This window comes from Bubalus bubalis, chromosome 23 (assembly GCF_019923935.1).
Source record: "Bubalus bubalis isolate 160015118507 breed Murrah chromosome 23, NDDB_SH_1, whole genome shotgun sequence".
Lineage (NCBI taxonomy): Eukaryota > Metazoa > Chordata > Mammalia > Artiodactyla > Bovidae > Bubalus > Bubalus bubalis.
This window is the reverse complement of record NC_059179.1, coordinates 13,989,140-14,013,245: the sequence shown is the minus strand read 5'-3', so window position 1 is coordinate 14,013,245 and position 24,106 is coordinate 13,989,140. Positions and strand designations below refer to the sequence as shown.

The 24,106-nt window shown below is 39.2% G+C and overlaps 1 protein-coding gene and 1 non-coding gene across 9 annotated transcripts in view; both read left to right on the top strand.

Moving 5' to 3' along the window:
• Window positions 1-24,106, top strand: part of CPEB3 (cytoplasmic polyadenylation element binding protein 3) — a 202,131-nt gene that overhangs the window by 100,059 nt on the left and 77,966 nt on the right. For 6 of the 8 annotated variants that reach the window (XM_025273915.3, XM_006073697.4, XM_006073696.4 and 3 more), the window contains 2 exons: window positions 11,169-11,192; window positions 23,767-23,934. In XM_025273915.3, coding sequence (XP_025129700.1) covers window positions 11,169-11,192; window positions 23,767-23,934 — 192 coding nt within the window. The remainder of the gene's footprint in view (window positions 1-11,168; window positions 11,193-23,766; window positions 23,935-24,106) is intronic. The other 2 variants (XM_025273912.3, XM_025273910.3) reach the window with 1 other exon arrangement.
• On the top strand, window positions 23,494-23,566 carry TRNAG-CCC. Its single transcript has one exon. It is a non-coding gene; the product is annotated as a tRNA-Gly (tRNA).

The window sequence follows — 24,106 nt, the reverse complement described above, 5'->3', positions numbered from 1 at the left end:
CACACAAATTCAGTGCCTCTGGGAGAATATTACTTGTCACTTCGTTTATGCCCTGAATGCTCAATAAATCCTCTTTTCCCAAAACCTAGAGTGATATAGCTGGTCTACATGGCCTGGCATTAAATATTGTAAAGAAGTGAAGTCTGAAATATTCTTGACTTACTTTGCTGGATTTTGGACGAAGTTCTCTCTGTGTGTAAATATGTCGCAAGTATCAGGATTTGGGTGCTCTAAATGAATAATAAAGATTCAGGAAACTGAAAATTTACCTGCTTTCCCCTGTGGATTTCCCTGTTTGCTTCCTGCACTTGTGTCAGCAGTAGAACCTGGACTTCTCTTTTATAACACTCATCACCCTTGCAGTTAACTATTTAATGTTGGTGTTTCACTTTAATATGTATGCTTTCAAGAGGGCAGAGACTGGCTTCTATTCATAGCTGTTTGTTGGCTTCCAGCGCAGTGCCCAGTCCATGGAGTAGGTACTAAGTCTGGGAGACTGGAAGAGAGGGAATGATATATCAGTTGTTCAGTTGCTCAGTTGTGTCTGACTCTTTGTGACCCCATGGACTGCAGCATGCCAGGCTTCCCTGTCCTTCGCCCTGTCCTTCACCATCTCCCAGAGCTTGCTCAAACTCATGTCCATTGAGTCGGTGATGCCATCTTGTCCTCTGTCATCCCCTTCTCCTCCTGCCTTCGGTCTTTCCCAGCATCAGGGTCTTTTCTAATGAGGCAGCTCTTTGCATCAGGTGGCCAAAGTATTGGAGTTTCAGCTTCAGCATCAGTCCTCCCAGTGAATATTCAGGATTGACTGATTTGATCTCCTTGCAGTCCACGGGACTCTCAAGTGTCTTCTCTAACACCACAATTCAAAGACATCAGTTATTCGGTGCTCAGCTTTCTTTGTGTCCCAACTCTCACATCCATACATGACTACTGGAAAAACCATAACTAGACGGACCTTTGTAGGTAAAGTAATATCTCTGCTTCTCAATATGCTGTCTAAGTTTGTCATAGCTTTTTTTCCAAGGAGAAATCATCTTTTAATTTCATGGCTGCAGTCATGATATTGCAGAGAGACTGCGAAAAGCACAGTAGAACAGCCTTAGAGAATATCTAGTCCATCGTAATTTCTTCCTAAAGATTTGCATTAACGTGGACTTGCCTGGTGGTCCAGTGGTTAAGAATTGCCTTCCAATGCAGGGAACAGGGGTTCAATCCCTGGTCCAGGAAGCTTCCACATACCGCAGGGCAGCTGAGCCTGTGCACCGCAACTGCTGAAGCTCACGTGCACTGCAACAGGAGAAACCGCTGCAGTGAGAAGCTTGCACACCACAACTAGAGAAAGCATGCACAATGAAGACCCCACACAGCCAAAAATAAATAAATAAAAACATTGCTTAAAAAAAGAAAATATTTTTAAAAAAAGATATAACTGTTCCTTTTGGAAGATGGTACTGACATGTATGGATCTAGCAATTAACAGTTCATAGAGTGCTTTCACAGACCTCTCTCTGCCTTTGAAATGCTTTAAATGGTTTGCAAGACATAGTCAAAATTTCATGTTTCACTCCAGAATTATTCTCCTATCCAAGCGAAATATGGCTCTGTGATAGAGCAGTCGATGCAACTTATTGCAGGTTTTAAGAGAAAATTGGAGACTTCAAAGGATTTTCTAGATTTCAGCACATTTTAGGAATGCCCTGTGATGTCTCCTTCTGCTGTTGGGGCCCGTTGATAGAAAACAGAGAATTGTGGTCATTCCTTTCTTCATTGCATCCTTGTTTTAAACAAGGCAGTGTCTTCATTTTCTGGAACTTGCTGATGTCATGCCACCAGCAAATAGCCATCGATGTCTTAGACACACAGATTGTTCTGCTAACCAGTCCTTTAATCCAAAAAGAGCAATGACTTCTGTCCTTTTGGGTTTTTCCGGAAAGATCACTCAGGTTTCCTTTAGTAGCAATTAACTGAATAATGCTTTATTGATGGTAGAGAATTAGTGCATTTCTGAAAATGATCACTTTTACTTTCAGAACATAGCCTCCCTTGTTAGTGGCAAGAATTTTAACACATTGTCACTTAAGCCTCTGGTATATGTAGACTGTGAGTCTGAGACTTGAACAAAGACTTGGTATGCAGATGATCTGGAGAGAAAATTTATTACCTGAAACTTTGCCTTCTCTTCTCTGTTAGTCTCCATGCCTGCACATACCTTTGTTATATGACTGAAGTTGTGGTTACTGTTGTCTTGTTGTTTTTCCAGACAAATGTAGTGGGAATAATGCAGTTTGGAAGGACCAGGCAGATCTGGGCTTAAATTCTGGACCCATCACGTATTTGTTTCCTTGGCAAAGTTGCCTGTGTTTTTTTTTTTAAATGGACATGTTAATCCCTTCTTTACTAACAATAAGGTTAAGTGTGCAGTGTTTGATTACAAAACCTGGAAAGAAATATGCACCTAACAGATGTTAGTCTCTTATCTTCCCTCTTCTACCCATTTACCCCCCTCTTTTTCCTTTTGAGTTAGCAGTAATTCTTAATCTTGCCTCTACAATCAAAATGGAACCAAAGGTGGCACCAGGAAGGGGAATGAGCTTTTCTCTGTGGTGCCAGAGTTCTTTCCACATTCTCACGTCTGTTCCTTTCCATGACTTTCTTCCATGAAGGAACCCCCCTGCCCACTTGAGAGGAGCCTTGTTTGTAGGGAGGAGCCAAAGAGGCTGAATAAGGGGCCTGGATACAGCAGCAGCTGTTTTTTTCCACCCTCTCCTCCCTCTATAAATTTCCTACATTATCTGGGGATTCAGACGTGTAGGATTGGCAAGTGTTGGCTATCCTGAACAGTCTAAAAGTTAAGTGAGTAAAAGAGGCTTCATGAGATTTTGGCATAGTGAAGATGCTTTATTGGCAGCATATGCCAGATATTTGGGTGCATGCCCTATGCATTTTCAGGCCTGACTTTGACAGACTGGTCTGTGTTAAATATAAAATACTCTGGTATGTGATTAGGATCCTCAGAACTTTGCTCGATTTTGTGGCTTTGGGAGAGGTCAGTTCGTGTGCCATTTAGCAATGTGCTGCTGAAATTAAAAGGAAGGTGGTAGTAGTTACTCCCGTGGAAAGCTCGTAGGCCACAAGTGTGAGGGTGCAGGGGCGCCAGCTGATGCCAGCTCATGTGCATGTCCACGCCCTCTAACCATGACGGCAGTGACGTGCAGAGATTGTTTACCTCCTAGGTTTGTTTCCACAGAAATCTCATCAGGTGATCAAATTTTAAATGACCTTTCTCTTTCAGTGAGAAGTTTAAGACATGGACCTGGAAGTTCTGAAGTGATTACTTTGCTAGCATGTCACTTATTGAGAGGTTTAATTAGTAACCTGTTTGGTAAATGTAGTTTAGACATTAATACGAGGTGTGCATGGACACTGAAGGATGGTATAGTGAAGCCTTGAATTGACCATTTTGGACAAGATAGGAAAAATAATAGTGGATAGAAATGGAAAGGGGAGTTAGGAGTTCCCTAGGAAGCAGAGAAGAATAGATGTTAAGATGTGGGTATCTGGATCCTTATGTTAACTGGATAAGTGATTATATTATAATGATACTGTCAGAAGAATAGTTGAATTGGTGTGACTGGAATATATGAGTCTGATGTGTGGAATAGTGGGAATGAGGATCTGAGGGGTGATCAGAGGTCAGATGATGAAGGGCTTTGGTATTTGTTCTCCTGAGAAGCCTGGACAGACAAGTGTTGTCTTACTGGAAAATTAGGTTTATCTGAAGGGGGATGTTAAGGGTGATGTGGGGTATGGAAAACGGTTTCTTATGAAAAATAGCTAACTAAAAGGAGATGAACTAATGATCCTGAAATAAGGGGCTGGTGTCTGTGGTTAAGAATAGTAGTGAGGCAAGTATAAGAAAGAACTTTCTAACTAGAAAGAATTGTCCTGCCATGGAGCATAAGTCTTCAGTTTTCAGTTATGTTCTCTGGAACCCCTGCACCTGAGGAGATACTTTAAGGACCACTATGAGGAGGAATATCTAAGAGCTGGGGCTCCGAATCCCTATACTGCGTCACCCTGAACAACTGTGTTCAGGGAACAGATGTATTTGTTACGGTTCATTTGTTGGAGGAGAGAGGATTCTGCTAATACTTAGAAAAAAGCTTGGGGGAAAAATGACTCAAGAGACTGAAGTGAGCCTCATTTTTTTTTTTTTTTAACCTTAGCTCTTTTTCTTTTACATTAATTTTATTTTGGGCTGTGTTGAGTGTTCATTGCTGCTCAGGCTTTCTCTGGTTGTGGCTGAGCGGGGGCTACTGTCTGGTCACGGTGTGGGGGCTTCTCATTGGGGTGATTTCTCTTGTTGCGGAGCACAGGCTCCAGGACACAGGCTTGGTAGTTGTAGCACATGGGCTTAGCTGCTCCTGGGCATGTGGGATCTTTCTGGATCAGGGATCGAACCCGTGTCTCCTGCATTGGCAGATGGATTCTTTACCACTGAGCCACTAGGGAAGCCCATCAAGAATACCTTGATGAAGTTATTCTAGCAGAACCAGGGAGAATATCTTAGTGTTATAGAAGTAATTCCTGTTTTGTTTGGAAGGTTGCTTAAAGATCTGTAAGTTTCCTATAACATTTTGTAAGCAATGAGACAGAATATTATGGTAGTAATAGTGCAAAGTGCAGTAGCTCAGTCGTGTCCGACTCTTTGCGACCCCGTGGACTGTAGCCCACGAGGCTCCTCTGTCCATGGGATTCTCCAGGCAAGAATACAGGAGTGGGTTGCCATTTCCTTCTCCAGGGGATCTTCCCAACCCAGGGATCAAACCCGGGTCTCCCGCATATTAGTAGTGAAAATTTGAGTGAGATGTTTCTTTTTATTAACCTTGGATTATGAGAGGAGCTGGAGAGCTGCAATCCATGGAGTTGCAAACGAGTTGGACAAGACTTAGCGACTAAACAACAGCATAATACTAAGAGCAAACTCTTGAAGGATGAGAAATTTGTGGAAATCCTAAAAGGAATTTCTGTGTATTTTCAAGGACTGTACAGGTTTGAAATGCTGGCTGTTTGATCTTGGTGGTTAGGAATAAAAGCTTTGCAAATGTCCATTGACTGATGTATTACTTTACTAGGGATACTATAACAAAATATCATAGACTGGGGGCTTAAATAGAAGAAATCTGTTTTCTTGCAGTTCTGGAGACTGCTGGTCCAAAATCTAGGTGTTGGCAGGGTGGTTTTCCCTGAGGCCTTTCTCCTTGGCTAGCAGATGGCTGCCTTCTTGCTGTGACTTCACATGGCCTTAACTCTGTGCATGGGTGCCCTTAGTATCTCCTCCTCTTAAAAGGACAGCAGCACTTGTGGATTAGGACTTACCTTTATGGCCTTATTCAACTTATTTATCTTTCTAAAGACCCTGTCTTCAAATATAGTCCTAGTTAGGGCTTCAACCCTTGAATTTTAGGGTGAATGGATTTCAGTTTCTAACAACTCATAAATGGATCAGTTGTAGTATTTCCATACTATGGAATATTGCTCAGCAATAAAGAGAAACAAAACACATGTAATACCATATATAAATCTCAAAAACATTATGCTAAAGAAAGGAAGTCAAACACATTGATTTCCATTTATATGCAGTTGTATAAAGGGCAGACAAAACTAAGAAAGTAAATTAATGGTTGCCAGGGCCCATGGTTCAGGGGATAAGATCAATAGCCAAAGGGCACAAGGAAATGTTTTAGGGAGATGAATTGTTCTGTATCTTAATTATGATGGTACAAGTTACATGGCTGTATATGATTACCAAAATGGATCAAACTGTAAACTTACAGTGGAGGAGTTTTATTGAATATAAGTAATACTTCAACTTAAAAGAGAAAAAGAATAAATGCTTTAGAGCCAGTGTGAACCTGAATTCCGTCCCAGCCCTGATGTTTATGTAGCTGAATAACCTGGACCAGTCATTCTCTTTGGGCCTCAGTTTGCCCATCTGGAAATATACATTATGGTAGTTGCTTTGGCAATTAGAACATAAGCATTTAGCATATAGTGCCTGGATCACAGTAAATTATTAGGTTGTTATATGGTATTTCTTTTCCTTTATGAAGTATGTAAGCAACACTAGTATTATACTTGCCAGTTATTAGTGTTATTTTTTGAAAAGATTTTTTTCTGAGAAAAATGGGTAAGAGTTAAAGAGAAAAGGGTAGGAAGAAGGGATTTTGAAACATGCAAATACTTTATGGGAATGTAGCAGATGAAAATGTATCCCATCCCTTCAGGCATCATTTTAGCTGCTAAGTTTATGATAAGTTGATCTTTTCAGTTATAAATGGCCAGATTTGAAAGTTACTGAGCTAAAACTCTTACCTGCCATTATAAAGACAAAGATAGAGGCAGTGCATTCATGGGACAAACTCCATCACTCCTGCTCTTTGGGAATTTACAGCCTTAACTAGGAAAAGGGGGATATTTTTGTATAACTTTAAGATCCTAATCCATCTTAGGTAGAATTTTTTTGCATGACTAGTACTTAGATGGAAGCTGAAAGGGAGAGACCATTAGATGTTCTAATAGAATTTAATTTTGAATTTTGAAATGGTATTAAAAAATAAGTTTACAGGGTGTTCTTAGAAACTGATTTTATTGCAAGTAAAGGAATTAACAGTTTGTCCTATAGTCAACAGTTTTGACAGATATTTCCAAGACAGTTAGTAAAATGTTGTGTTAAGATCTTTGTATCTTGTTTGTTTTCCTAAGTATAGCATCTCAGGGACTCTGCTTAAGTTCCTGAAATGGGTGCGTGCTACTTTGATCCACAAAAGAAAGAAGCTAGAGCTCTCTCCTACCGCCTCATGTCATGCACAAGTGTTTTTGAACCTCTATAGTTGAATCTGTGTATGATGTTACTTTGCTACAGAAACTTCAGCAACTTTGGATAAACCATGTAGATGAAGATTTAGTTTAGATTTTAAAATCAGATCACAGGTTTTCCTTAGAGAATCATGTGTGTAAGCGCAGCCGTTTCAAACCTGGTGCGGCCCAAGTCTTAAGGAGTAACAGACGGTCCGTTTTATAGCAGAGCCTCCTGTGCCTAACAGAGCACCATGCTGTTAACATGAGGGTGCCATTCACAGCATTATGCCATTAACGTGAGGGTGCCGTTCACAACGCACTGGTCATTGATCATGTAAACTTATTTTTAGAGTAACTGGCACATCCCGTATCCCATAGTACATGCACCCTTTTATATTTATTGTGATGGATTGCAAAATACGTTTTTTTCAGTTTTGGATTATTCAGGTTTATGCTTTGAAGACTACAAAAATTTAACATTTTGGGCTTTCTACGTTAATCTTTTATCCCAGGGAATTGGTCTGAAATGTTTGTACTGTTTTTTTTAATTGAAGTGTAATTATATACCAAACAATGTACAGACCATAAATATATACGTAGCCTGATGTATTGTCACAAACTTAACACAAATTAACCCATGCCTAGCTCAGTACCCCAGAACCCCACCTCAGGTTTCCTTCCAGTTAATACCCCTAGCCAAAGGTAACCACTACCTTGACTTCTAGAAACTGAATGTAGCTTTTTAAAATGAGGTCTAAAGTTGTTTAATACATGCTGCTGCTGCTGCTAAGTCGCTTCAGTCGTGTCCGACTCTGTGCGACCCCATAGACAGCAGCCCATCAGGCTCCACCATCCCTGAGATTCTCCAGGCAAGAACACTGGAGTGGGTTGCCATTTCCTTCTCCAGTTTAAAACATACGAACAGTAAAAGAATTTTATCTGTAATGGTGATGATTGCTAATAAAGAATTAAAGTTTTTGGAGGAAGTAGATAGGACTTTGAAAATGTATCATATCTTGTCATATCTGATATAAATTTACACTTTCATAGACTACATTACTAACATAGAATACTGAACAGTCACATTACTTCCTTTATTTCTATGTGGGATTGTTTTATGCTGGCTCATGTTAGGTTTATGTGTTCAATACTCTTTCTTGTTTAAAGCTATATTTGTTCTCAGGGGAAGCACTGCTGCTGTGCTCCCAAATTTCTCTCCTTGGTGTTCTTTTCATTACCTCTCCCTTAGGGAAGAGTTTGACTCTAATTAGTCTATTTGCAAATAGCCCTTATGAGCAAATTTTTAATCACCAACACAGGTGGCCTACATTAAGAAGGCCATCATGACGTGCATTACTCCTTCCTTTGATTGCACATATAGCTAACAAGCCACATTTGCTGAATACTAGCTTGATATAGAGCTTTCTGCCCAGTGCATTAGAGAGTATTAAAAGAAGCATAACAGTGAACTTTTCCTCTGGGAATTGAACAGTATAGTGAGGTGGTTGAAAGTGTGGACTCTGGAGCCAGAGTGCTTAATTCATATTTCAACTCCACCACTTCCTAGCTGTGTGATTTTAGGCAAGATACTTAATTTTGTGTCCCATTTTCCTCATCTGTAAGAAAAGAGCAAAAGAATACTTATGTCATAAAGTTGTGGAGTATATTAAATGATATTAAAATATGTTAAGCATTTTGAATTATTCACACACATAGTAAAAACTCATTAAGTTTTAGCAATTACAATAAAAATTACCACAGATATCATAGGTAAACTGTTGAAATTGGGACCAGGGTAGCAATAATTATTCCACAGTGCATGATTAAAGCAAATTGAAGCATCTCAGATCACTGCTTTAAATTGGCTTGATCCAACCAGTCCACCCTAAAGGAAATCAGTCCTGAACATTCATTGGAAGGACTGATGCTGAAGCTGAAACTCCAATACTTTGGCCACCTGATATGAAGAACTGATTCATTTGAAAAGACCCTGATGCTGGGGAAGATTGAAGGTGGAAGGAGAAGGGGCCGACAGAGGATGCGATGGTTGGATGGCATCACCAACTCAATGGACATGAGTTTGAGTAAACTCTGGGAGTTGGTGATGGACAGGGAGGCCTGGCGTGCTGCAGTCTATGGGGTCGCAAAGAGTTGGACACATCTGAGCAACTGAGCTGAACTGATTCCATGTGCCGTCTTTGCCTCCATGTTATCAGAGTGTCCAGACTGATAGGAGGCAATTTACTGTTCATATCAGTAAATGGAAAAAGAGAAGAATCTGTAAAAATCATGAACCGTTTAAAGAAACTTTGTTTAAAACTCCCAAGTATTTGTGAAATACCGATCTATTTTTGCAGTTTCAATGTGCGAGATAAATAAAACCTCTTTCAAGGTAAAACAAAAACAAAAAACTCCCAAGTATGTCTTTTGCAACTCTTCCCTGTCCCCAATTCAGGATGCTCTTCCCCTCCCCCTTGACTGTCTGGTTCTATTCACTTTGTGTTCTCTATTACCTGAATGTTTAGCAGTTAAGGACTTAAGTGAACAGCATTTTCATTTATCTTTCAGGGATGTTAAAGCCTGATGAGTCATTTGTACCTTAGTATCATAATCAAATTCTTTTTCATTGAGTATCTGGCCAGAAATCAGATAGAATGAAAGAATGGGAATGTATTATTTGGGAGAGAAATGAGTAATTCTGAAATACAAAATGTTTTATTTCCTCTCTAAATAGAGGTTTTATAGTGAGGAGTGCTGGGCAGCATGACATCACTGGGGAGGGGAGAAAGGAGAAAGAAATAAGTGGTAGGACGTCAAAACTTATTATCCTCTCTCTGGTTTAAGTGTTGTCCATTAGTGTTAATTTACCCATGTTATTTATTATAAGTGAAGTAGGCTTTGGGAGGAACCGAGCTAGGAAACTACCATTTACTACACATTCTGTGGGAAGATGAATTCCAGGTTCCAAATAATGAAAAGTATTAATGTTCCTAAAATTTTTTTTTAGAATGCGTTCCGCTTGTAAGTAATGTAAACAGTAAACGCAATGTAAATTCAGAAGAGGTATTTTTCATTGAAAGTTAAAGCGATGACAGATTTAGGGGGAGTATGTAGAGTTTGAATAATCCTTTTAATCTGGCTAACCCTTTTTAATATTTGTGTCATGGGAAAGTGAAAAGGCCAAAAGTGTGTTGATGAGGGTGAGTATGGCGTCTGAAGAAAAATGGGAACTGGAAGAAGATGAGGTTAGCAACTGGTATTTCAACTTTCTAGCTGAAAAGTCTGAATTCTTTTCCTAGGAGAGAAGTAGTTCTCTTTAGTTCTGCCTTATGCTATAAGTGTAACCCAAATTATCCTTGGTTTTTTTTTTTTTTTTTGGTTTAAAGTTAATATGATAACATTTCATGCTTTTAAAAAATGGATTAAATAGAGTTCTCATTTAAGTTTTACTGAATGTGGGGTTTCAAATTTGAAAAGCTTTCCACTTTGAAAGTCATTTTAGATGACAGGATCCCCTGGTAGTATATGTATGATGACAGTCTAGCTCTGTTAAACATTGTAACAATGTACTTTGTGGGCCTTGAGTTTTGAAGGGGAAGATAATCTTTAAAGTACTCTATTCTTAAGTATGGGATGTACCCATGCCTCCTTTCTGCTTTTTCCATTCATTTTCTAGATGAAAAAATATTGTTTCCTACACCTGTAATACTGTATGGAAAGTAAATGAGGAGGCTTAGAGAAAACTTACAGTAACACATTCTGTAAAGCAACAGCTAATTGTAAAATTTTTATGCAGTTTTCAGGGCAGACTGTGAAGTGTTTGTGTGTGTGTGTGTGTGTGTGTGTGTGTGTGTGTGTGAAGAAATTTAGAATGACCACCATACACCACAGTTTTTACTTATTTAGGATGAATGTTTTTTTCTTCAAAGTGATGTCTGGTGGTAGTACATAGTACGAATGAAGATTTAGAAATCAGAAGATAATTTTACAGAACTCTATTTATCTATATCTGATATAGATAATGGGCCACAATATAAATCCTTATAAGATTTGTTAAACTTAAGCATCCATTATATCCTTTCCAGTGGCTTCCACATCCAGTTGAATTTCTCTTTAAGACTGTGATTTAACTTGTGCTTCATAAAGGTTTTTTTTTTTAATATAATATGTCTGTAGTCAAGTTGAACAGTATCTCCAGATTAATTCTGAGAATACTTAGAAAAGGTTTGTGTGAATATTTTTTTATTTCTAAATTCAGCATTTTGATACAAATACCCATGGTTTTCTTCTGTGTTTACATGCAGCCAGGAGCTATGGGCGAAGACGAGGTAAAATTTTTTTAATGAGATCTTTTGCTTGCCAAATTGTGAGTAAATATGAGTGTGTGTGTGTGTGTGTGTGTTTATACTCGTGTGTGTAAAACAATAATTATGGTGTGTTATGATGTTCTAGCTTAATTATTTTAGTGAAATAATTCTCTTATCTCTTTTGTTATAATTATTTTTCAATGTTAGTTGGTAATTTGTTCTTCTAATCCCGATAAAGACATAGCAAAGACTATTTCTAACTGGAAGTTTGTGTTATATGGTTTATTGTGAATGATCTTAAGGGAATAAAGGCCAAGCATATGTATTTTGTTGTTGTTCTGTCCTCACTGTTCTTTTCATAGTACTTAGAAGTTAGGCTTTAGAGGGCAATTCTTGATCTTAGTAGATTGACTGGTGAGTTTTTTCTGTGTCACATCCAAAGACAGATTTACCTTGAAGCTAAATGAAGCTTGAGTTTCAGGTACCCTCACTTTCAGGGGATCCGTTCCAAGTTTTCTACTTTATCTTTGTTTTCTTTTCTTAAAGAGAGGTCCTTTACTTATATAGGCTCTAAGGTCCATAAAACTTGCATTCTCTCCTGTCCACACCCAAGCAAAGTAATATTGCTTTCATTTGTGTATTGCTATAATCTTTCTAAAGCATTTTCATATCTGTAATTTGTTAAATAATATTACAAAGTAGGTAGGGTAAGCCTAATATAGTAGAAAGGTATGAAATTCAGGGTCAAAAACTTAGGTTGGAATCACTGCTTTATCACTAACGTTTGGTATCCTCATCTATAAGTTATGAAGTAATAAAATAAACCTTGTCCAACTTCAAGAATGTTAATTAGTTAGGCATCCCTGGTGGTCTAGTGGTTGGGACTGTGGTTTCCATTGCTGGGGCCCTGGGTTCAATCCCAGGTCAGGAACTAAAAAAAAAATTTTTTTTAAGAATGTTAAGTTAGTGAATTAAAGTATAAAAAATGAAAGAGGAAAACTTATCCATATAAACTAAACTAAAAGCATTCCACAGATGCCGGTTGCTTGGTACTCATTTGCAAAAGCTGGGAGAGATGAAGTAATTTGCTTTGTGATCTCAAGTTAAAGTCAGAGCCAAGACCGGAACCTTTGTCTTTTGGCTGCTTGTTGGGTGATGTTTATCATTCATCAAGCTGTCTCTGACTCTGTAGATGAGTCCTGAAGAGAAGATAATAATATTAAATTGATAGTATTTATTCCACAGTAAATATTTGTTGAATAGGTGCATATCAGCAGGACTCCATATGTATTTGAGTTACCACTGAAGCATTCTTTCATGGTGGAATCACATAGTCAGTTTTGTTTTCACATGATGGTGAAGAAAAACATTTGTATAGTTGGTTATTTTTTAATTATGACAAGACCATTTAACATTTTTTCCTCTTATAATTTAAAAATTTCAAGTGTAGAAAATAGTATTACTATAATTATTATGTAACATATTTTTTTTCTTGGTGCTAAGAAATTGATTGCTCTCAGGGAAAGAATAGAGAAGGAAAGCATCTCAGGGGCAGATAACAGAGACTGTTCTCATCTTAGGCACTGGTCAGTCCCCAGATCTTGTCAGTATATTTCCTCTAGTTTCTCAGGCCTTCCCCGTCCCTTTCCATTCTGTTGTTTCATCTTTCTGAAACTGTTTTGTCTTTCTTACCCTCTTTCTCCATTCAGGAACTCCATCATCTGACTTCTCCTTGTTTAACCAGCCTCATCATCTTCCATTTTTCCTATCTCACCTTCGCCTTGACGAACCCTTGTACTTTCCCACTGTCTAGCCATTGCAAGTACTGTCCACCCTTCCTCTCATTTACTTAACTAAAACCTATCTTTAGTTCATGCATTCAAGCCTGACTCAAGCCTTACCCCGTCCAGGAAGACTTTCCCGGCAGCCTTACAGGCCATGTTTTCCTCTGTTTCTGTTGGCTTACTTTCCTTCTGCCTTTTCTGTACGTCCTCATTCTTCAACGGGAGATAAGTTCTTTGAGGACAGTTGTCTCATGTGCCTTACACTGTGACCTACATATAGTTAGCACTTACTGAATGCTTATTGATGAGGATTGTTTTGAAGTCAGACCCCATGTCTATGCAGACCAGAATCTGACTTTGTATTTTTTAATTTTTATATACTTAAAAATCATAGTATATTAAATACTAGGCATCAAGAATATAAGATCACCTATAGTTTCTCAACTCCTGAGAAAATAATTACTCTTCCTAGTTCCGTGTTACCTTCCCCATCTTTATTTGTAAGGTTTGACTTAATCGTGTTCAGAAGCCATGATACCTGTCCATCAAGTGCTAAGCTAAACACTGCCTAGAATGACTTGGTTACTGCTCTGTAGACGTCTGCAGTTTGATAGTTGTAGATGAAGAAGATAATGACAGAAATGTGTGTGTGTGTCTGCGCATACACACACACACACGTGCGTGACAGAAAAAGTGTGACAGAGCACTGAAATACTTGAGTGTTGACTTTCTGTAATGAGAAAAGAACAGCCAGTAATTTTTTGATCCCTGCTTTTATTTAGTCTTCTGTTCCCAAAACCGAAAAAGAAGAAACGTCATCTTTTAAAAATGTGGTAACGTAGTCATACAGGATGGGGCAGGTATACCTCATATTTACTCTCGTTTTCTGAAATACACTCATCTGGACCAACATTACATGGTATAAATTTGATGATCTGGCCAATTTCCTCACACTTGTTTATTTGTATGATCAAGGATTGTATTAATGCTTGATTTCTTTCCTGTAAACAAAATTTAGGATTTCCCCTAAAAGCATAAAAAGTAAACTTGCTGATGTGTGTTGGCTGTAACTTATATTCTATGTTTTACATACATGTTGGTAAACATTTTAGGAATAGAGGGCAGAGGGAATTATCTGTGACAGTTTCAAGATCTGTCCGCAAAATTTAGGCCAGTGAAACCTTCCATCTTTTCTGATAAAACCTGGAAAGGCTTCCTGGAACAGGTAGAATTTCAAGAACTCTTTGGATGATGGAAAAGGAATAGGAAGTGAAGCACTCCAGGTATCTGATTCAACGTAAAAGAAAGCTCTGAGGTGAGACTGGCATGGCCAGATGCTTGGAGCATGTGCCTGTGAGTGTATGCAGTGGGGGCCAGCTGGAGAGGAGAACTTGGCAGTGAGATGATCTGTGCTACCCTGATGAATGGTTTTTGACACAGATACTGTCGGGCTTTAGGAGCAGGGTTTCATGATACAAGTAATGAAGACAGGAGAAAATTTGGACATTGGTTGACAGCTTGGATGGGCCATCAGGTATTGGAGGGTAGACTTTGGCAAATCAAGTGCCTCCAGTAGTACAGTTGAAGCAGTAGCCGTTGGAAAGAACAATTAGGTGTGAAAGAATAGGATTTGAAACTGAATATTGATTGTACCCCCTGGACTATAACCCGCCAGGATCCTCTGTCCATGGAATGCTCTAGGCAAGAATACCAGAGTGGGTAGCCATTTCCTTCTCCTGGTGGTCTTCCCGACCCAGGGATCTAACCCAGGTTTCATGCATTGCAGGTAAATTCTTTACTGTCTGAGCAACTGGGGAAGCCCCAGTTGTATATAAAAAATTTAAATATTCAATTGTATTTCCCATTGATTCCCACTTGTACTTTAGAGATGTGTTCCAGTAGACAAATGTTGATTTCCCTTGTGGAATCAGAATGACAGCAAAGAATCTTAACATTTTTCTTCCATAGTGTTCTGACTTTCACAAGCTTTTATATGTGTTTTCCCATACAGCTGCAGCCCCTGTTAGAAACTAGCCTAATAGCTGGTGTTATATGTGATATTTACCTACACATTTTACAGCACACTTGATTAAAATATATGTTGTGTTTTCATCTCATACGAGTTTTTATGGTCTCTGGGAGACTTTTGTCCATATGCAGAGATGTTGGCTATGCCAGTGCTCTTGATGTTTAACAGAATTTCTTAGTTAAAGAGCAACAAGGAAAATATGAAAGATCTTTTTAAGTAATGTGAATGAGCAAATGGAAAGAATGATTGGAGTTACTTTACTATTGGATTTACTGTGGATTGGTGTTACTATTGTAAAATGTAGTTCTGTGTATACTTAATCTATAAAAATCTATTGAAATTAATGGATGATTTAGTCAATAACAAAGGTTCTAAGAATCCAATAAAACAAACTTGTGTATGAACTTGGTGTCATCTTTCTGCCAAAAGCCTGACCAAGGGAGGAGAGATCAGCTGTATCAGTGAGACCATGGTAAACATGATATCCTGCTAATTCAAACCGGGTTGTGCGAGCTTTCTTGTCTAGAGGAATGGATGGTTCCAGAGTGAAACATGGACAGCTGAAGAAATATCTGACTGTTCATAGCTATGGTATCTGAAGTATTACTGCTTATAGTAATAGGAAACTATGAGCACAGGAGATGGTGAGTGGAATAAGATCACTATTTTTTCGCTTTTGCAAAGAAGTTGGTCTGGAAGGAACCTACATTGATTATGAAGGAGGGGTTCTGGACTGTCTACCTTAATTTCATTAAATGTTTGTGTGCCCACTGTGGGTCAGATGGTGTGCTAGACCCGAGCTGTCTCTCTTCTGAGTGTTCACTCTAGTGGAGGAGAGAGAGATGATACATTTTTATATTCAAACAAATATTTTTATACTCAAAAGTTTTGTTAAGTACTAGGAAGGAAGAACGGAGAAGGCAATGCCATCCCACTCCAGTACTCTTGCCTGGAAAATCCCATGGGCGGAGGAGCCTGGTAGGCTGCAGTCCATGGGGTCACTAGGAGTCGGACACAACTGAGCGACTTCACTTTCACTTTTCACTTTCATGCATTGGAGAAGGAAATGACAACCCACTCCAGTGTTCTTGCCTGGAGAATCCCAGGGACAGGGGAGCCTGGTGGGCTGCCGTCTATGGGGTCGCTGAGGGTCGGACATGACTGAGCGACTTCACTTTCACTTTTTACTTTTGTGCATTGGAGAAAGAAATGGCAACCCACTCCAGTGTTCTTGCCTGGAGAATCCCAGGGACGGGGGAGCCTGGTGGGCCGCCGTCTATGGGGTCGCTGAGGGTCGGACATGACTGAGCGACTTCACTTGCACTTTTCACTTTTGTGCATTGGAAAAAGAAATGGCAACCCACTCCAGTGTTCTTGCCTGAAGAATCACAGGGACGGGGGAGCCTGGTGGGCCGCCGTCTATGGGGTCGCTGAGGGTCGGACACGACTGAGCGACTTCACTTTCACTTTTCACTTTCATGCATTGGAGAAGGAAATGACAACCCACTCCAGTGTTCTTGCCTGGAGAATCCCAGGGACAGGGGAGCCTGGTGGGCTGCTGTTTACAGGGTCTCACAGAGTCGGACACGACTGAAATGACTTAGCAGCAGCAGGAAGGAAGAATGGGAGGATCCTTTAAAGGAGGATGGTTTGCTCTGAAGAGATGTTGTTTAAACTCAGACCCTAAGGATGGAAAGACAAGATGGAAAGTCTGGAAACATTTATTTATCTTTAAGTAAATATTTTATTTTGGAAATTTCCACATACACAAAAGTAGAATTGTTTAATGAACTATACATTCATCACTTAGCTTCAATGATTATCAACATTTTTGCCTATCTTATTTCTTATATTCCCCTTCCTTTTTTCCTTTAGAATATTTTAAAGGAAATTCCAGACATCAAAATACAACTGTTTTAAGAGGCTTGAAGTGTAGTACTGATGAATGTTTACAACATTGATAAACCTTGAAAACATTATGCCAAGTGAAAGAAGGCAATTACAAAAGACCACATATTGGATGGTTCCCTTTTATGAAATGTCCAGAATAAGCAAATCTGTTGAGACAGAAAGTAGACTAGTGGTTGCCTAGGGCTAAGAGGGTTCCAGGAAAATGGGGAGTGACTGCTAATGGGTTAAAAGGATGAATTGTATAATAAGTGAATTATTTTTTAATAAAGTATTAAAAAAGGGTAGTGGTGAAGGGGAGAGGAGCTTGAGGCAAGAAAGGACTTTGTGTTTTTGAGGAAGTATCAATAAATAGAGCCCAGAATGGCTGAGCTTGGTAGGAGAGAAGCGGGGTGTATTAATATGAGGTTGGAGGAAGAAAGGAAATCTGATCTCAATGGGCTTTAGCTCCTGGTAAGGATTTTGAATTTGATCCAGGTATAAGAGGAAATCTATGAATGTTTTAAAGCAGGGTCAAGTGATCAGATTTATGTTTTTAAAAGAGCACTCTGGCTTTTGTTTGGAGTGAGAGGAGAGGTAGGTTGTCTAGTTCAAAATGATGGTAATCGTCTAGGCAAGAGAAGATGATGTTTTAAGATAGGGTAACGCAGTGGAGTTGGAGAGAAGTGAACAATTGGAAGCTACATTCTGGGGACAGACTCAACCCTTTCTAATGGCGTTAGACCAAGGAATTGAATATGGAGAGCAAATAAGAAGGAAGGCTCAAAAATGGTGTTCAGGTTCTAGCTTGAACACTTGAGTGAAGTGTGATGCCACATATCAAAATAAGACTGAGCAAGAATAGGCTTCAGGTAGAGGTTGAGTTCATTTATAAATACATTAAGGTTGTGATGCTTAAGAGATAACCACATAGTAATATCAAGTAAGATGTATTTTTATCTATTTGTATTCTAATATTAGGGTTTTATGTAAGATTTTTGTGTAATCAAAGGCATGCTGCTACCCTCAGAGATGGGAAAACCTATCATCTAGTTCAAATCTCTCATTATGAAAACAAAACTCAGATAAGTGATATGTTTTATCCAGGGTCACAGAATAAAGCCGAGGCTAAAACTTGACTATCTTGACTTATAGGCAGCTTTTTTTTCCCTCTGCCTAATAAGCCATATGAAATGCCTCATAAGCCATTTACTAAAACATCCCCAGAGTAATTCATTTCTGAGTTCTTTCCAAAACTAAGAGGAAAAGCTTCAGGTTTGGAGTGGGAATATTGGGTGAAGAGTGCCCTGGAGCTGCTGGATTGACAGCAGAGATGAGGGAGCTCAGAGGGGAGGTCCGAGCAGCTTTGGCAGCACAGCATGGCCAGTGGGCTGCCATTGTGCTTCTTAACTGAAAATAGATTTCAGAAAACCAGACCATTGGTGGAAGAGAGAGCCAAATGGCCAAAGTGCAACAATTAAGAAGTATTTCTCCTGCTTTTGCTGACTTATTGAGTATGAATATTTTACGTGAAAGTCTGAGATTCTAAAGCAGATTTATATGCTAGGTACATAAGCATATAAGTTTTGGTAAGTAACATGACTTACTTAAAATGTTTTGCTCGTGGGAAATGCTTTTATTAAAGAAAAGAAACATGTCAGAGAACTACTAGTGTTAGTGAAGTGGGACCTCTCATGGGACACAATTTGGGTACAGCCTCTTAAGTTTCAGTTTCTGGTAGCACGTGTCCAGAAACTTAAATTATACCAGTCTTCCCAGGGACTGTTTGTCGTGAGGGAATGATTTATGTCAACCAGATGAATGCCTGGACAGACTAGAATGCCAGTGTTTCAACTTATCATGGAGATGGATGTAATAGAAATAAAACTTCAGTGACTGGTTATTTATCTAGTAGTTGAAGTTACCTTTTCATAATAATTAATTAATTAATAGAACAGTCCTTCAGGAGCTTATAATCGGAGCACAGGGAAATAAATTGTTTTCAGGATCTGGAAAGATCAGATGAGCCATTCTGTTCCACAGAGTCATCCCAGCAGTATGATAAAATCCTCCTCTCTCCTTTTGGTTTGCCCTGGGAAATGCAACGGATTCTTAATCTACCCTTCTGTCTTTTAAATGCTTCCTGCAGACTGACTGTTTTGTTCTGACAGGACTTGAGGCAGTCATGTTACAGTAAGGTGGACTAGATTATAGATTTTATATTCCATTCCTGAAGATACTTTTCTTAACTTGATTGAACCTGCATGTTTCCCAAGGCTCTGTACACTTCACACAATGTCTCTCTTAGTTGCTGTTTGCTACAGACAGATCATCTGCTTTTCAGTGGTTCTTAAATTGGAGCATAGGAGTCGCTGGTGAAATTTGTTAAAAGTGCCGATTTTCAAGTTTGACCTCTTTGATTCAGATTTAGTAGATCTGGGGACTGAGTTTATTCTTAGGTCTTACCTACAGTTAGAGAAACATCATATATGTGTGAATTCTTAGCAGTTTCATTTCCAGGGGCAAATTCTTTCCTGAAGTCTATGATACTCTATGTGCGAAGACAGAAATTTACTTTCAAAACCCTGGAAAGTTTCTTAAGTACCCTTAACCAATTTTTAAAACAGATCAAATTTTTGCAGTTAATTCTTGCTTTTATTTATTTCTTTTTGCCAAAATACTCTGGGGAAGCTGTGGTTATGTTGGCTACACAGAAAGAAACTTCTCTCTGTTCCAGCATATCTTGAACATCTGCTGCTTCTCCTAGCTGCTCTGGTTCAAGACTTCCTCATCTCCCAGGTGGACAAGTCCCAGATTTCTTCAGAATTGCACCCCATCTGTCCTCTCTCTGGGTGCACATTGTTAATGGAGGTGATGGTAGCTGTTGCTGGATTTGGGGTAGAGGGAAGAACATGGTCAGGTTGTGACAGGAGGAAGATGGATTAGATGGGAATATCAGTCCCTAGGGAGTGAGTATGTTTTTTTTTGTTTTTAAAGAAAAGCTAGTATTAGAATGAAATAGCAAATTTTGAAAATGTGGAAATTTGCTTTTACAAGATAGAGTGTAATATGTAATGTTTGAACAATCAGAAGCAAGAGAAGAGGTCTCAGTCTTCTGGGAACAGGATCCCAGAAGGATCCTCAAACCCATCTATTGTGTTCCAACATTTATTTATTTGCACATGGTATTTTCCTTTCTTGTCTGCTGCCTCACTGTTAACACTTATTGAATACCTATTTTGTATGCCCTTATTAGGATGTGAAAATATAGTGGTGAACAAGATTAAATTGGTCCTTGTCCTAACAGAGCTTACAGTTTCATGGGGTAGGGGAACGAGATACCAAGTTAAAACCCATATGATACCATAATGGTAACTAGGGAAAAAAAATGTTAGGAAAAAGTGCTGTAAATGGATGGGAAAGGGCATCTATTCTAATCTAGAAGGTCAGGAAAGTTCCAGTTGAGTTTCACTGACTTTTTAGCCTAGACCTGAAGAATCAATAGGACTTAATTAGAAAACTGGGGAGTTGAGAGGAGGGTGTTTGTTTTGGGTGGGCGAACACCTTTTCCTTAAGGCCTGAGGCAGGGAAGAATAACAGAACTATCTAAGGAGGCCTGTGTCATTGGAGGTTAGTGAACCAGAGGGAGAGGCAGCAACTCTTAATGTAGGAGTTGGGTGGGCGAACACCTTTTCCTTAAGGCCTGAGGCAGGGAAGAATAACAGAAATATCTAAGGAGGCCTGTGTCATTGGAGGTTAGTGAACCAGAGGGAGAGGCAGCAACTCTTAATGTAGGAGGGTTAGGCAGAGGCCTTACAGTTTACAGAGACATTTTTGTACTTTATCCCCAAATTAGGGGGATGTGGCAAAGAGTGTGGTCATGTTCAGATTAATATTGGAAAATGGTAACCTTGGCTGTTTTGTAGAGAAAGCATTGTGGAGTACAAGGTAGGAATTAGCAGATTGAGTAAGTTATTATATAGACTCTTGAGACTGTTAGTTCAGGGGAGAGATGATGGCAGTATGGACCAGGGTGTTAGGACTGAAGGTAGAGAGAACTGAATGAAGAATTATTTTGTAGCATGAGTTGGTAGGACTTAGTGAGAGATGGATTAGATGTGGAATATGAAAGAAAGGGATGTCAGGATTGACTCCTAGATTTCATGATTGAATTGAATGCGAATAATAGTTATTTTCATTGAGATTGTAGGAATGTTAGAGAAGCAGGCTTGGTGGGAAAGATAAGAGCTGTTTTGAAAGTTCTTTCTCTATGGATTCTTATTCTTCATGTTTGAAACTGTAACTCCCACAAGATTCTGCTCAAAATTGCTCTTCTGTGAAGTCATTCTGAAGCTCCTTGAACCCCCTGCCCCTACCATTTTCCATAGAGCAGTAAATTGTGCCTTGTATCATTTCGTAAAGTCTTCTCTTAGTATTTCTGTCTCTATTTGATAATTGGGCTTCCCAGGTGGCTCAGTGGTAAAGAATCGGCCTGCCAATGCAGGAAACTTGGGTTCGTTCCTTGGGTCAGGAAGATCTCCTGGAGGAGGAAATGGCAACTCACTCCAGTATTTTTGCCTGGGAAATCCCATGGACAGAGGAACTGTCCATGGGGTCCAAGGAATTGGATACGACTGAGCATGTATGCATGGACGCATTTGATAATTTATGTGCTTGCTTTCTCTCTCCCCAGACTTGATTTCTTGGGCAGGGACTACCAAATAGCTCTTACTTTTCTGATGTTCTCCAAATGTGGATAAACAATTCTACAAGTGTTTTCCACTGAGTTACATAGTATGTTAAGATTTCCTTTATCTTAAATTCAGGTAATACTAGATTAAGTTATTTTACTACAGAACTTTCCCCAATCTTTGTATTCTAATATGGCTTGTGAATCTCTGGGAAGGGCATAACGTGTGTAGTATTTTCCAATATTATTTAGTTCTCCCAACCTCTCCCCCACCAGACTTTGTTTTCTGAGCATCTCATGTTACTGTTGTTGAGTGTAGGAGTTGGTGATAGGAACAAAGGTGGGAAATGCTGGTTTGGATGTACGCTTGTCACAGCAGGGACATAGTTCACTGAGTGTGGACTGCATGAAAAGCAAACCCGATGACCACGGGTGAACATCTCTGGGAGTCTTTGGGAAGCTTGTTTTGCCTGTAGTTGTTGCAGATCTGGTTCTTTTACTCCCACTGAACAAAACAGACATCAGGGGATGAGAATTTACTGTCTCTTGTTTGCCCTTGCCAGGCTAAAAAAGCTAGGTGACATGAAGTGACAAATTGTGTTCTGTTTCTTTGTAGCTTAGCTGGGAAGAGTGGAGCAAAAAATTCTTTGGTCCTTTTATTTATGAACTCTCAACATCAAAACAGTGCCTTTCTTATACCACCTGGGTTGTTCATAAAATAAACAGACTTATATTAGTAACTTTTTTTTTAATAAAAGAAATAAATTTTTAGTATTTTTCTAAGGCTATTTATATTCTGTTTTAGAGAGTTGGCTATAGTGATGCAGAACCTAGGTCTCAGGGAAATATAGAGTGGAGAGACTAAATGAGAAAGACAGTGTCCTTTTTTTGAAAAGTGTATGAATTTATTTTAGAGGGGAGTTTTTCTCATGTTTCAAAAGTTAGAAAGTTCAAGATAATTCATTTTTAGAGTAGAACCTAATGGAAAGTTTTACCAGGAACTCACTGACTCAAACTGGAAAAAATACATATATTTTTTAAACTTAAATTTTATTTTGTAATGCCAGATGGCACTATTGTGTTGTATTTATTAACAGATTTTAACTTCTGGCATCTTCCTAATCGTCATGTGGAGAGGGTAGGGGCCTTTGGTTCTCAGACTATAGAGTTAACAATGGAAATCATTTTTTTGAGTGATATAAAATACAGCTTAGATTAGTCACAACCACATCTACATCTGTATATCCACATCTTAATTTATATGTTTTCATTCACTTGTCCCACCTTTTATTATTGTACATGTTCATTTCCAAATGGGAGTAGCTTGGAATGGCAGGGACAAATTGATCATTTTTAGTCCTGCTCTCAGCTTCTGTCATCAGTTTAATATTCCCCCGCCTATGAGGGCCAGTTTTTAGAACTGAACCTCTGAGGTTACCATAAAGAGCAATCAAAATCTGTGAATAAAGATTTATCTTATTCTTCCCTTTAAGAAATGCCTGGGTAAAGGAAAAGTGATTGCCGAATATGCTTAGCAGCAGAGATAGGGGCTGTATGAGTAAAATGTAGTGATATTTTTTAGCAGCAAAAAACAGCTGCGGTTTTTTATGCTTCTTGCTTAGTATCCATCCGGTCACTTCTGTGCTGTACATACCTTTACACAAAAAATGATGCTGTACATGGAACTCTGGTCAATGCTATGTAGCAGCCTAGGTGGGAGGGGGGTGGGGTGTGGGCGAGAATGGATACACATATATGTATGGCTGAATCCCTTTGTTGTTCACCCGAAACTATCACTACATTGTTAAGCGGCCATACCTCAATACAAAATAAACAAGTTTTTTTTTTTTTTTAAATTGATGCTATAAAGTTGTCTAGACATGGTAATCTGCAGTTGCTTATTCTATTGAAAAAAATCACTGTTATGGGACTTCCCTGGTAGTCTAGTGGCTAAGACTCTGCACTCCCAATGCAGGGGGCCTGGGTTCAATCCCTGGTTAGGGAACTAGATTCCACATGCCGAAACTAAAGATCAAAGAACCTGCATGCCCAGCACAGCCAAATAAATAAATACTTAAAAAAAAAAAAAAATCACAGTTTAGGATGTATTTTTTGGAATGCTTCACTCTGTGCTTTGGCTCCTAATAAAACACGTGTTGTCCAGGAAACTACTTTTAACCATAGAAACTCCCGCATTTTTTTCAGGTCGATCTTCTCTCTTTCCCTTTGAAGATGCCTTCCTGGACGACAGTCACGGCGATCAGTCTTTGTCATCTGGCTTAAGTTCTCCCACTCGCTGTCAGAACGGGGAGCGAGTAGAGCGCTACTCTAGAAAGGTGTTTGTTGGAGGCCTTCCTCCTGATATCGATGAAGGTACCGTGCACTCACTAATGGCTTAATGAAGGCCAGGGTTATTACTCGTGTGATCTGACCCTACCTCTCCTCTCGAAGACAGCTTTAGGACTTTCATGTCTTAGTGTCAGGAGATGAGGATGCTCAATAGATGGAAAAGAAAGGGATTGTGCACCTCTGGTCTGCTCTTCAG